At 25.6% G+C, this 12,900-nt stretch overlaps 1 protein-coding gene across 4 annotated transcripts; it reads left to right on the plus strand.

Annotated features, from left to right (window-relative positions):
- Window positions 1–4,327: 4,327 nt before the first annotated feature.
- On the plus strand, window positions 4,328–12,564 carry LOC114932244 (F-box only protein 21-like). 4 transcript variants are annotated; one of them, XM_029304397.2, is made up of 11 exons: window positions 4,328–4,578; window positions 7,166–7,262; window positions 8,588–8,615; window positions 8,716–8,892; window positions 9,948–10,280; window positions 10,363–10,798; window positions 10,942–11,069; window positions 11,171–11,288; window positions 11,469–11,561; window positions 11,788–12,070; window positions 12,333–12,564. In XM_029304397.2, the coding sequence occupies exons 4-11, from the start codon at window positions 8,729–8,731 to the stop codon at window positions 12,494–12,496; spliced, it is 1,719 nt and encodes a 572-aa protein (XP_029160230.1). In that variant the 5' UTR covers window positions 4,328–4,578; window positions 7,166–7,262; window positions 8,588–8,615; window positions 8,716–8,728; the 3' UTR covers window positions 12,497–12,564. The 4 variants fall into 4 exon arrangements, with proteins under 4 accessions (XP_029160230.1, XP_085341892.1, XP_029160229.1 ...); XM_085485766.1 differs by lacking the exon at window positions 8,588–8,615 and having other exon boundaries at window positions 4,328–4,582; XM_029304396.2 differs by lacking the exon at window positions 8,588–8,615.
- Window positions 12,565–12,900: the final 336 nt, after the last annotated feature.

Raw genomic sequence — 12,900 nt, forward strand, 5'->3', positions numbered from 1 at the left:
AAATTTTCATTAATTATATTATCAATGGGATTTAAATTGAAATTAAATATGCAATCAAATTTGATCATATATATTATCGATTGAATTCTTGTCGATATAATATTGTCGAAGTGTTTTAGATTTAAAATTGTATAATTGTCTCGCAGCATTTATGCCTGTTTTTATAAATTCTTTATATAAGTTTTTTTCATTCTTCTGTGTAGGTTTTGCAAATTCTTTCTGTTTTTTTTCCTTACATTTATTTTCATTAAGTTGTTTATCATAAAGTCTCTTCGCAGAAGGCCATCTGTTAGACAAAATATATTTTATTACTCTTTTAAAAATTACACTAATAACAGTGTTATTATATCTAATAAATTTTCAGAAGAATAAATTATATAAAATGCATAATATTTAAAATATTAGTTGAAATATAAATCTTTTTGTTGTAGAATAGAAAATATGAAATATATAATTTAAAATTTTAAATTGTAATTAAATTTTACACTAAAAATAATTAAATTTTACACTAAAATAATAAGAAAAAGAATAAGAGAAAATTATATATTTACGGTACAGCCTTATATTAGTTAAATAAAATAAATTATATTTAATTTTTATATATATAAATTATATAATTCATATATATAAATTTATATATATATAAATTATATTTAATTATATATTTAATTTTTACATTCTATATAATAGTACAATTTAAAAATTAATTAATAAAATGATAAAATAAAATATTTAAATTAATAAAATACATATGTAAAATTTCTAATTTTTAATATAAAGTGTGTCTGAGATAAATAAGAATAATCTTTATTTTAGTAAATTCACATTTAAAATAATGCAAACGCATTAAGAAATACATATAAAATAAAAAATCGGAATGTTCTCGAATTTATAGTTATGAGACCTTATTATACTATAATTTAATCAGAATTAAAATAGTTGTTTTTTAAATTATTTTTAATAAGCAACATTTAATACCACACAACTCCCCACGTGTTTTTTATTCTAATTTATTAATTTATTATATCGTGCAGATTGTCACCCTCGGCTTCGCCTCGTGCCGCACTCTCGACCGATTTATGATCCCCCGTACTTGTTAGTTAATATACTATTTTTCAAATGTAAGGAAATACGTATTAAAAAATATAGATCACTTGGTTTAATATTAATAAGAGTGCAATTGACGGACAATAATCTTAATTAGAACAATTTTTAATACGAACTAACAGGTACTTAAATTATAATATGTAACGTTATTAAACAACACAATAAAATAATAATTTTTTGTATTAAAAGCTTGCAAACTTAGCGAAAATTTACATCGAATGCGAACGAAATCATAAAATGACCGCTATTTATTATTAAATATCATATGTGACTAGTTTGACTTTGTTAGTTAGCAGTTAATTTAAAAAAAAAATGGTAATTTATATTATCTTATTGATCTATATTTAAAAAATTTACTCTACATCTGCACCTTTAAAACAGAAAAAAAGAGGATTACAAACTAGCAAAGTATAATATACGATCTTATATTCTAAAATAAAAAGATATTCTATTATAATCTATGGACAGTAATGCTAGACAAACGATAAAGAACTCCGCACTGAACCATTATAAGAGAACGATATGAATTTTTAGTGGACAAAATAGTTGAAGAATAATATGAAAGTACAATATTAAATATTGTTAACTCCGGTAACTATAACATAGGCTAATCGCAGGTGTAATAAAAATATTCAATATCATTGTTTCTGTTTAACATTACTTATTTCTTCATAACTAAAGTTAATCGAATAGATTGCATTATTAACCATTTGTTTACTGCTTATTTTAAAACAAATAATGCGTTATATCGGAAAACATTATGCATTATAATTTTTCCCACGGAATTTAAATCAGCTATAATTAGTTCTTGTAAACAAAGACATTTTCAATTGTTTAAACAATATACTGTAATAACCAAATTATTCTTTAACTATTTTGTTCACTAAAAATTTATATCGTTCCCTTATAATAATAACCGCATTGATCTGAAAGTGACATCTTTACTGGTCTGATCTCAGGCTTTTGAAGAGTTGAAACAACGAAACTGTCCACGTTTTGACATTTTATCTGAGGAAATATGTGTTTAGTGATTTAAAAGATACAACATATTTCAAATTCAGCTATTTTCGCCGGGCCCAATTTCACGTGGTTTAGTGCAGGATCTTTTATTGTTGCTATGCGAGGCAGCATTAATAAATGTTTTTATAATTTTGCCTGTACATATTTTATAGCAATCGGCAATATTATTTAAAAAAATTTATATGAAAATGAAGCAAGAATTGTTAAAAAAAAAGAAAATAGCATTTTTCTTTCTTTATGTCCTTTTATGCCTATTCAAATATATTACAATATGAGAAGTTTCGTTTGAAATTTTAGAATACTTTGTATATACATGTAACATAAATGTATTTGAAAATGAATTTCCCTTAGGAACTTTTCTTCCGAAACAATAACATTCCTTTGATGCTGAAAGGTCTCTCAGGCAATTTCTTTTGTATCGGATGTCTCCAAATTTCCTGCAATTTTAAAAAATGTAGGTATTGTAAGAAAGCAAAAATGCATTTCAGCCGTTTGATCATATATTTTGTCTTTGGTATAGAGTTATGAAACGGAAAAAATAAATATATGACCTTAGATTTGTCAAATTCTCTTCTTCTTTTACGGTAATATAAAAAGAAGTATCTGTCTTCTTCGACTCTTATTAAAATCTTGCTTGTTATTTATAAAAACTGAAAATTTAATGTAATTTTTAAATTAACTATAACTTTTATTATTTAATATATATAATATATAATAATAATAATAATATATTTAATAAAAGTATATGTATATTTTATACAATATTATTATTATGTCACATAATAAAAATTCGATGAATTAAAATTACGTCAACACATAATAAAAATTTGGAATTATTTTTATACCTAGATAAAATTTTTATTCATCGAATTTTGTCGGGTATTAAAATAATTTTCAATTAATATTATGTCTCGACATAATTTCAATTCCTTGAATTTTTATCATAACACGACATAATTTTAATTCTTGAATTATTATTACGTCCTGACATAATAAAAATTATACCCATGGAATTATTGTTATGTATTAACTTAAATGTATTTCATAAATATTTTATAAAACAATTAATTATTGAAACTTTTATATTAAATGGAATATTTTTTGTTATTAAAAAGTGAAACGGCGTGCCATATAGTCGTCCACATCGAGTAACGTTTGCTGTGCATACGCGTTTCTTAAAAGTAATATTAATAAATAAATAGTAATTGAGTGTTATTAATCGTGTTAATCGTCTCATAAATTGTTTACATTAAATCAAGTGCGTCAATTAAAGTGTCCATATAATTTACAAGAGAAAAAAATTCGTTTATTATTTAGTGTCGGAATACGTCTTATTGCTATCCACGATTATGCAACAGGTATTCATCAATAGATGACATCGAATATCTCTACAAGGTAAAAATAAGTTAATGAGTGTGTGTGAAAAAGTGAGAAAGTATGTGTGTGTGTGCGTGGGTGCGTGCGTGCATGCGTGACGCACACACACACACATTGCGCAAAGCAAACAGCTGATCGCAGTGGGCGCCTCATGTTATTACCCGCGTCGGATAGTGGTTGCGCCGCTCCTGTCTACCGCCCGTACACGTGCCGTAATTTGCTATTTCTTTCAATAATTTGAAAATTAAGCTTTGAATAAAATTTTGGCGGACAATTATTGGTGCGGACAAAAGAAAAAGTGTCTTAGAAATCAATTAGGCATACGAAACGTTGTAAGGACAAACGGTTGTTTTGAATCACCCGGTATAATTAAAGTATGTAAATAAATTAAACGAAATATCTCGCGAACAATTCACTTTGTAGCTATTCTATTCTTAGAATTTTTTACCGAGTATTACGAGAAATTTACATAAAAAATTAGAGTCGCTTTATTTTAAAAAATTAACTTTTTAAACGACCGTACAAACGGCCCAAGAACAATTCGATTTCACGATAATGTCCATTCGAAAATCAATTTTTAACTGTCACATTTTTTTCTAAAATCTAAGTACTTCCAAATATTTTTGTGTTAAGATTAAAATAAATTTAAGGAAACATTTAAAGTCATGAGTCTAAGGCTCGGATTTTTAAGCGATTTCTCTGGTCGCGCACGAAGCTTCGCGAGATACCGAAATTTCTCGAGGAGACCCGATCGTTAATTCGGATACGATCGACATGCGTCGGGTCTCGGGATAAATCATGCTTTTGGGTTTATATTTCATTATATGTTTCAAAACGAAATCAGTCACGATTGAGACACGCAAGTATATAAGAAATGTAAACATTGTCTTGTGCGCGACAACGAACATTTCAAATTCTTATTTCCAGTGGCCTTTATTTATCGTGTCTACATTTTAAAGATTTATAATAGTTAAAAATATGTAAAGCCATACGTGCGATGTTGCAGAAAAAGTTCAACGCGTTTATCTATTAATTAATAAAAAATCAAACAATTTAAGCGCATATCACGAGAAAGTAAGTACGTTGGTTTAAGTACTTACTTTGTACACATGTGTTTTGTAATATTTAACCGACCATATATTTTTGTCACATATAATTGCGATACATTCCGTACTTCTCACACATACAAAACAAAGACGACAAAACCTTCCTCGCGTTACGAAAACATTTTTCATATATTGATCCTAATAAATGGGGGTCAGTAAGAGCTACTCAAATTTAATTATCAACTTTTTACCAATCAGCGCTATATTATTTCTAAGAAGATAAAATATTTTTATACACATGAATGAATAATAGTTGATTATATTTAAAATTTTTGCACGGTGCAGAATCGTCTTGTCCGAGAAATACGGACGACGTATGGCATCGGCGACGTATGGAAAAAATGTTATTGTGGCCGGTCTAAATATTCGTATCAATCTCGAATTCTTCCAACTATCTGTGTCAGAATATATGTGACAAAAGTAATTAACATATCGAAAGAAACTAATTAGATTTAATCAAATTTGAGAGGGATCAATAATAATATTATATCAATATTTTATTACTAATATTTTACTTTAAATTTTTCTCGTATTTATATAAAGAAAAATACATGAAATTTTGAAAGCTTTTTTTAATACACATCTCTCAATTTCGATCAAATCGAATCCATTTTCTTCGATACGTATTATGCAACGCATAGTTTTCCACAATTTCCTAACATGATTCAGTATAAGTATATCATGCCCATTTAATGATGAACAATGTAGATTAAATAAATTTAATTTCATAATTTTTCTTCTTAAACTTCGCAGAAAAATATAATTCAAAACTGTTTGATTTTTCATTCACAAATTGTGTTAAGTAATATATATATAAATTAAATATATAAATATATATATATATATATATATATAATAGAATATAAATTATAAAGTTTTCTATTCATCAAATAATTAATAGTTCGAAAAATATTCTTATATGTACTATATAATTTATTACAGTGTATGATTCCGACGTAACATCTTTTATATTTTTAAGTTTAATAAGATGCTATGAATTTAAGAAACACTAATATTCTTCGCGAAATTTTTTAGAAAAAAAAATGTTCGATAATTTCTCACCTTTGATTTCTTAATTCATAGTACTACATCATTATTAAGAGACCGCGAACTTTAAGCTACGAAATATATATATAATATTATATAGAATAATACCTTTTAATCTTCTCAGCTAACAGACAAAATATTATAATATTTTGTGATTCTTATAAGAATCACAAAAAGAAATTTAATAGCTGTTAGTTACAAATTACATAATTCTCTCCAAAAACATCTATGCATTTCCCAACGAGAAATGATAGTCGAATCGACGTCGGGTCGTCAAATTGATTTCTATAATTTATAAGTTACGCAAATTTGGGCAAAATAGATTGGATTTTACCAAATATGAGAGAGATTAATAATATTATTATTAATATATAAAAATTATTATATAGATTTCCCTCATTGTAGTATTCTATAAAAAAATATATGAAATGTTGAGAGCCTTTAATACATATCTCTCAAATTCAATAAAATCCAACCACTTTCTTCGATACGTGTTACGCAACGCACTTTTTTTGCATACTATTTTTACAGCATTTAGAGTGTGTATAGTTTTGTTAAATGAACACGTGGAAAAGCCATAACAATATTATTAATAATAGGAACGATAAATTAAATTCGACCCAAACTAGCCAAAAAAAAAAATTTTATATTATTTCCACAATGTGGAAATAAAATAAAAAGTTTTTCTTGGCTAGTTTCAGTCGAATTTAATATATCGTTCCTATTTTGAATATTACTAGCAACGTATTTAGGTATTCAATTTAATATTATTAATATTATGGTTATATAGATTTCCCTCGTGTTCATATAAAAAACGATATATTCATACTGAGATCTGTCAGAAAATTATGCAAAAATTTGCGTTTCGTAACACGTGTCAAGCAGAATGAATTGGATTTGATCGGATTTGAGAGAGATTTGTATTAAATAAATAGTGTTCAACATTTCGTATATCTTTTTCTTAAATTAACACGAGAAAAATCTATAATAATATTAGTAATTATATTATTAATATTATTATTAGTCTCTCTCAAATTTGGTCAAATCCCACTAATTTTGCCGAAATTTGCGTACTCAACCGAATAAGAATTCTCCAACTTATAAAATTTTTTCTCGAGATGTCATAAATCTCAAATAAAAAACGCAGAAATAAAAATTTTAATAGTTGCATCAAATACTCATCAAGATAAGGAAAAACGAGCGCAAGAAATGACAAATCTGCAATTTGGACTTTACAATTTTATATTTTTCATAAATAGATTAAACAATATAGCAAAAGATATATATGATAAACTTAATGGTATTATTAATATCGCTAACGACAAATGTCCCAGTATCGATTAAGCTTACAATGAATAACAGGTTTTTTTCAATTTTTGATTAACAGTGATATTATTTTAGTACTTATTATATTTTTAGCCTTGTTACGTTGACAAGATTTTTTGTACTACATAATTATCTGCTGGAAACTGAACAGTTTTATAATTAATATTTTTCGTGTTTTGCAGATAAAATTACTTCGATTGCAAGTAAAGAGTACAGAACAAAGCTTACAGAATTTGGAGGCGGATTTGCATACATTGTGTTATCATAAGAATTTAGAAGGTAAAAATCGAACATTTTTTATTACAATTCTCGAGTAGACGTTTCAGAACCACAATTGTCATCATCGATTGTGATGGAGTAAGCATTGATAATTAATTCAAATTAGAATTAATAAACGTGATAAATAGATAAATGTTAAACAAAAATAAGACAAAATTACTAACTATATAACTAATAATTATTTATAGCGAATTACGGCACGCTATACATATACCTATTTTGTTTAATATCTTGAAAATTAAGCTTTGGATTAAATTTTGGCAAATGAAAAAGAATCGTTTCAGAATCGAGTCAGAAATATGATATTTTAAGAACAAACGGTTGTTTATGCATTACCCTGTATATATTATTCGAAGCACATCTTGAGGATATCTCTTTATGTAAAAAAACTCAGTTGGCGGAATTACTTTTATTTAATAATTTTTTCATTGTTGAACATTTAGAAACAATAGTTCACTACTTTTCATTTTTTTTAAATTTTTCTTTAAGATAATAACGCTATATAATTCGTGAACCCAAATTATGAAACACGTTGTGTCTTACAATTAGTGATATACAGGTTGTCCGGTGACTCGCGTTTCACACGTTAATGAGAGATTTCTGAGGTGATTAGGACACGATATACTTTCAGCGAAAATATCCAAACACTAATAAGTTTCGAGTTATAAACGATTGAAAATATAAGCTTTTTTGTAAATCTTGTAAAAACAAATTATTAACAAAACTACATTTTTAACTTAATTTTAAGTAAAATTTAATAGAATTTTGTGCAAAACGGCGTGCGAAAAGTCGCCCTTTACGTACATGATGGGATTTTAGAAAGGGTTCTCTTTCCACACACCGGTCACACAAAATATCGTAGCCAACATGTGCGGGTCATAAATCGGCCGATCGTGTGTATTTACATCAAAATATACATTAATAATACAATATAAATGAAAATACATAGTTACATCGTTATTGTATATATTATGCAACTGTTAGAATTAATTTTAACTATCACATTTTGTATATGTGTCTAAAATAGTTTAGTTTATTAAATTAATTCATAATAAAAATAAAATAACACTCGGCTTCGCCTCGTGCGCCAAACTTCCGCACTTTCAGCCGATTTACGATCTTCCGCACTTGATTGCTAATATACTGATATACAATATTGATATTATTGTGTACAGCGAAAAGGACAAACTTGTTTATTATTGGCTGGATTATAATAAAATGTTTTTATTTTAAAATCTGTAACAATATATATTTTCATTTCGTTATTCGGTAACTTTCTCTGTACTAATAAATTACACGCGCTTGTGTGTCTTCAATCCACGCAGCATATAAGAACCGTATTACATTAGAAAGGTATGCTTTTATAGCTGAAAATTAATTATGCGAATAATTAGTTGAGATTACCTTATTGTTTAGATTATTCTAATTTATATTATTTCTTTTGTTTTTTTAGTTTTTCTTTCGCAATGGATTCAAAATCGGAAAATTGGTTAAAACGTTTACCAGACCTTGTAATAGAGAACATTCTCGACCGCGTTGATATCAGCATTTACGATATTTGTGGCGTCCGATTATGGAGGAAGAAATTTTATCCAGCTTTCGAGTCTTGGGAAAGAATAATTCTGCGCAGGTAATATTTTGTGCGCAAATATTTTATAATAATCACATAATCTAGTATTTATGCAAAAACGATATATTATACTTAAATAAAATAAATAAAAAGTACAAAATATATGACGTAATTAAACAAAAAGAAATAACATCTGAAATCATGATAATCACTAATAATAATGGATAAAAATGATTTGAAAATAAAATAATGACAGATAAGACGCAGAAAAGTGCAAAATTATCTTTAAAATATTTCTTTCGATTACTCAATTTGTCAATTATTCAATTCTCTTTGAATAATTGAAAAAACAAAATTGAGTAAAATCTTTTATTTTAAATAATTAAAATAAAAAAAGTTGATTATTGTTAAAATTTGCATAAATCAAACTGCTTGCACTCTTTCTAGGTAACACTAAAATCAAAACAAGTTCAAAATTGGGACATACATAAGACTTCTTTAAAATATTTCTAATGTGCCTTTTAAATATCATATCATAAGTCATTTTCAAGCAGTCAAAAAACCTTTATAAAAATGTCTTATATGTCTGAAATTTGAACATGACATATTATCAAAGTTTATTCCACACTTTCGAATTTATTAGTTTTTTTTTTATCTATTTTTATGTTATAAAAAAAAATAATATATTATAAATTATTAGTAAATTTTAATTTTTATTTAATTAATATAATTTTTTTAAATGTTTTTTTTTAATTTATATTATTAATTATTTTATTTTTATTATAAATTAATTTATTAAACAAAACTATTTTAGTCACATATACAAAATGTGATAGTTAAAATTAATTCTAACAGTTGCATAATATATACGATAACGATGTAACTATGTATTTTCGTCTATATTGTATTATTAATGTATATTCTGATGTAAATTCAATATATGATTTATAGTTAAAAATTTTATATTTTATTCTGCAATAAATTAAAATGACTTACACATTGATTATTACATTAAATATAATGCTTTATTCCATTGAAAATTTATTACTTATGTAATAGCACTGTTTAGCAAAATTGTCAAAGAATTATTAAGTTATTTTTCATTTGATTTTCAGATGGCCTGAAGCGAAAAAACTCTACGAGAAACAGTATGAGATCAGTATGGAATCAGTAGAAAACGAAGAAATAAATAATGAAAGAAAATTGGACTTTATAGAAAAAGGCATAATTTGTGTATTACAATTACGAGATTATGTGTCTCAAATCATTCGTATGCAATATTCTAAAAATTATTATAATATTGATAGTTATACACAAGTTCAAGACGTTCTTTATTTACCTGAATATTTAACAAAAGAGCTTGATGAGATTATTAATAAACCTGAAAACCACATTAGATATTATTTTTATAATAATGAAATTGAAAGTTTGTTAAATCAATCTCCACGGTATGAAGCTTATGTATATATGTATATTACTATTAATTTTATAAACTAATGTTATTAAACAATTTTTATCTAAATTTTACAGGACAAATGGTTGTGATTTAACTGAAAGATATATTAATGAAAAATTCTTTTACTATATGAAGCAATGTTGGTTGAAAAAGGAGTGGGATATATATGAATTATTGCCGGATAATTATAAGCTTTTGGAACAGGCGGTAACTATTATAGCACAATCTATTCAACTTCAGAAAAATTTATATTATTTACACATAAAAGAATCGCTGGATAATATCGTACAAGAGATACTGAATTGTCTCAAAGAGAAGCATCCCAATCATCCAATATTTTCGATATCTGCTGAAACTCGTATTTACTGGGAAAATAATAATATCGACGAAAATCATTGGAACGAAAAAGAAGGAACACAGATTATGGATACATTCCAAGAATACATATTTGGCAAATTAAACTTTCAAAGTAATGGGGGATTTACTTCCGAAGACATGTGTATAGATAATGTAAGTTATTATAGATGATAATATATTATAATTACGATCTCTTTATATCATGAACATGATCATATGTGTTGTATCATAACTGTTAATATATATTCAAAATACTTTTGCTGTAAATAATTTTTTTGTTGTAATTTCTGGTATAGGTCTTAAGAAAAAAATCGGGCGATGGCTTAATCATATTAATAATATATCAAAGCGTGGCCAGAAGACTTGGTTTACGTTGCAATATAATAGATAATTGCCCTTATTATATATTTTGGAAACCAAAATAGTATGTATAATATTATACGTAAAATTATTTGAATTATTCGGAATTCTTACTCTTATATACATACGCACGTATACTATATTATAATTTTATATTGTTTACAGTACTAATGACGGATTAGAAAATGTGCGATATTTGCTAGTTGAACGGCAGGATGATTCATCATGGCCCACACCATTATTGTCAGACTTTCATGAATTCTATAAGATGGATGTTAATAAGGTTGGTCAATTACTAATATTTAATTTCTATTAATTTTAACACTAATAAATATACTGGTAATTCGACATAAGTTTATAAAATACGCTTTATATATATATATATATATATATATATATATATATATGTATATGTATATGTATAGTCAAATTAGTTTTTGTTCATGTTTATTCTTTTTATCAGGTATGGAACTACTTAAAAAATCAATTTCAAAAAAATGTTGGTTTGGCTAATACAATATTCAAGTTGGAGTCAAATGCTTATGCAATTCGCATGGTAAGACGTAAGATATTTTAATACATATATGCCATATATATTCTATATAAAGTAACATAATAATAAAAAATAATCTTTATGAAGCTTTTTTTCGATTATACTTACGATGTCCAATTATAATTATACAAATTATAATTTAAACAGCTGTAAAATATCTTGTTATTAGAGTCATATTGGAAAGGAAAACAAGAACAAATCAATAAAAACTTGATTTTATATTTTACAGTTTAAACTGCATTTTGCTAAACCAATATGCAGAAATACAGGACTAAAAGACGCAGAATATGCAGTAGGAATGATCATAGAACATCGTGCATTAGATGGGAATAAATGCACTGGCGTTATACTTGCATGGCACCGATGTGAGGATGGACATCTAATCTCTAAAGGCTATGATGATTTAAATTGTGTATTGCGGTTAAATCATAATGAATCGCATAGTTTGAATAGAGGTCTCATAATTTACGTGGTTCTTGGCGAACATAATAAAATGTGTTACGTGCAAGAAGGTATGGATAGATAGATCTTTATTTAAAATTGTATTTATTAATTTGCAGGTCTTGTTTTTACACAATATTATTTATATTTTAAATTATAAGTTCTTTTAATTTTGTTTAATTTATAAACTGTTTTCTATACATTTTATAATATTATATTTTTTATTGCTTTTATTTATTTTAGTTATCATTATATTTATTTTTATGACAATTATATTATTTTATTATATTGTTAATTATCTCATATTTATTTTTAAATGTATTTTTATTTCAGATTACATAGTTTTAACCAAGCCGAGATGGATCGCTAATGATGAAATAGGTCGCTATTTTTGTAAATTTAAAAACACGCATTACAAACCAAATGAAATGTTGGCTAATTTGTTTCCGGATGACGCTGCTGTAAGAAAACGATATTTAAATGAAGAGGATAGTTAAAGAATTTAAAGTTTAATTTACTGAATGTTGCTTCAAGATGTTATAATAAATTTTGTTAAAAAGAATTACATGAAGCGTACAAAATATTAATTAAATATCTTCACAATATAGTATACAATTGATTATGATTATAACATCTTGAAGCAACATTCAGTTAATTAATCTTTAAATTCTTTAACTATCCTCTGCATTTAAATATCGTTTTTTGATATTTTAATAAGTTATAACTCATTAAAATATCAAAAAATAGATTTTTAATACAGAAATAAACAAACACGAAATAACATGCGTTGCATATATGTGTAAAAGAAGTGTAATATTCTATTTGTAATGTATGTAATATTCTATTTGTAATTAGTTAAAGATAAATAATACATTATATATACTTACCAATCTAATAAGAA

This window comes from Nylanderia fulva, unplaced genomic scaffold (genome assembly GCF_048542155.1).
Source record: "Nylanderia fulva isolate GAGA-0341 unplaced genomic scaffold, ASM4854215v1 Scaffold39, whole genome shotgun sequence".
Taxonomy (NCBI): domain Eukaryota; kingdom Metazoa; phylum Arthropoda; class Insecta; order Hymenoptera; family Formicidae; genus Nylanderia; species Nylanderia fulva.

Bases quoted from the DNA above. Each gene is read 5' to 3' on its own strand.
- LOC114932244 (XM_085485766.1), top strand. From the start codon at position 8,729: ATGGATTCAAAATCGGAAAATTGGTTAAAACGTTTACCAGACCTTGTA. The intron at 8,893-9,947 runs GTAATATTTTGT...TTTGATTTTCAG, and splicing joins GAAAGAATAATTCTGCGCAG to ATGGCCTGAAGCGAAAAAAC. The intron at 12,071-12,332 runs GTATGGATAGAT...TTTTTATTTCAG, and splicing joins AATGTGTTACGTGCAAGAAG to ATTACATAGTTTTAACCAAG.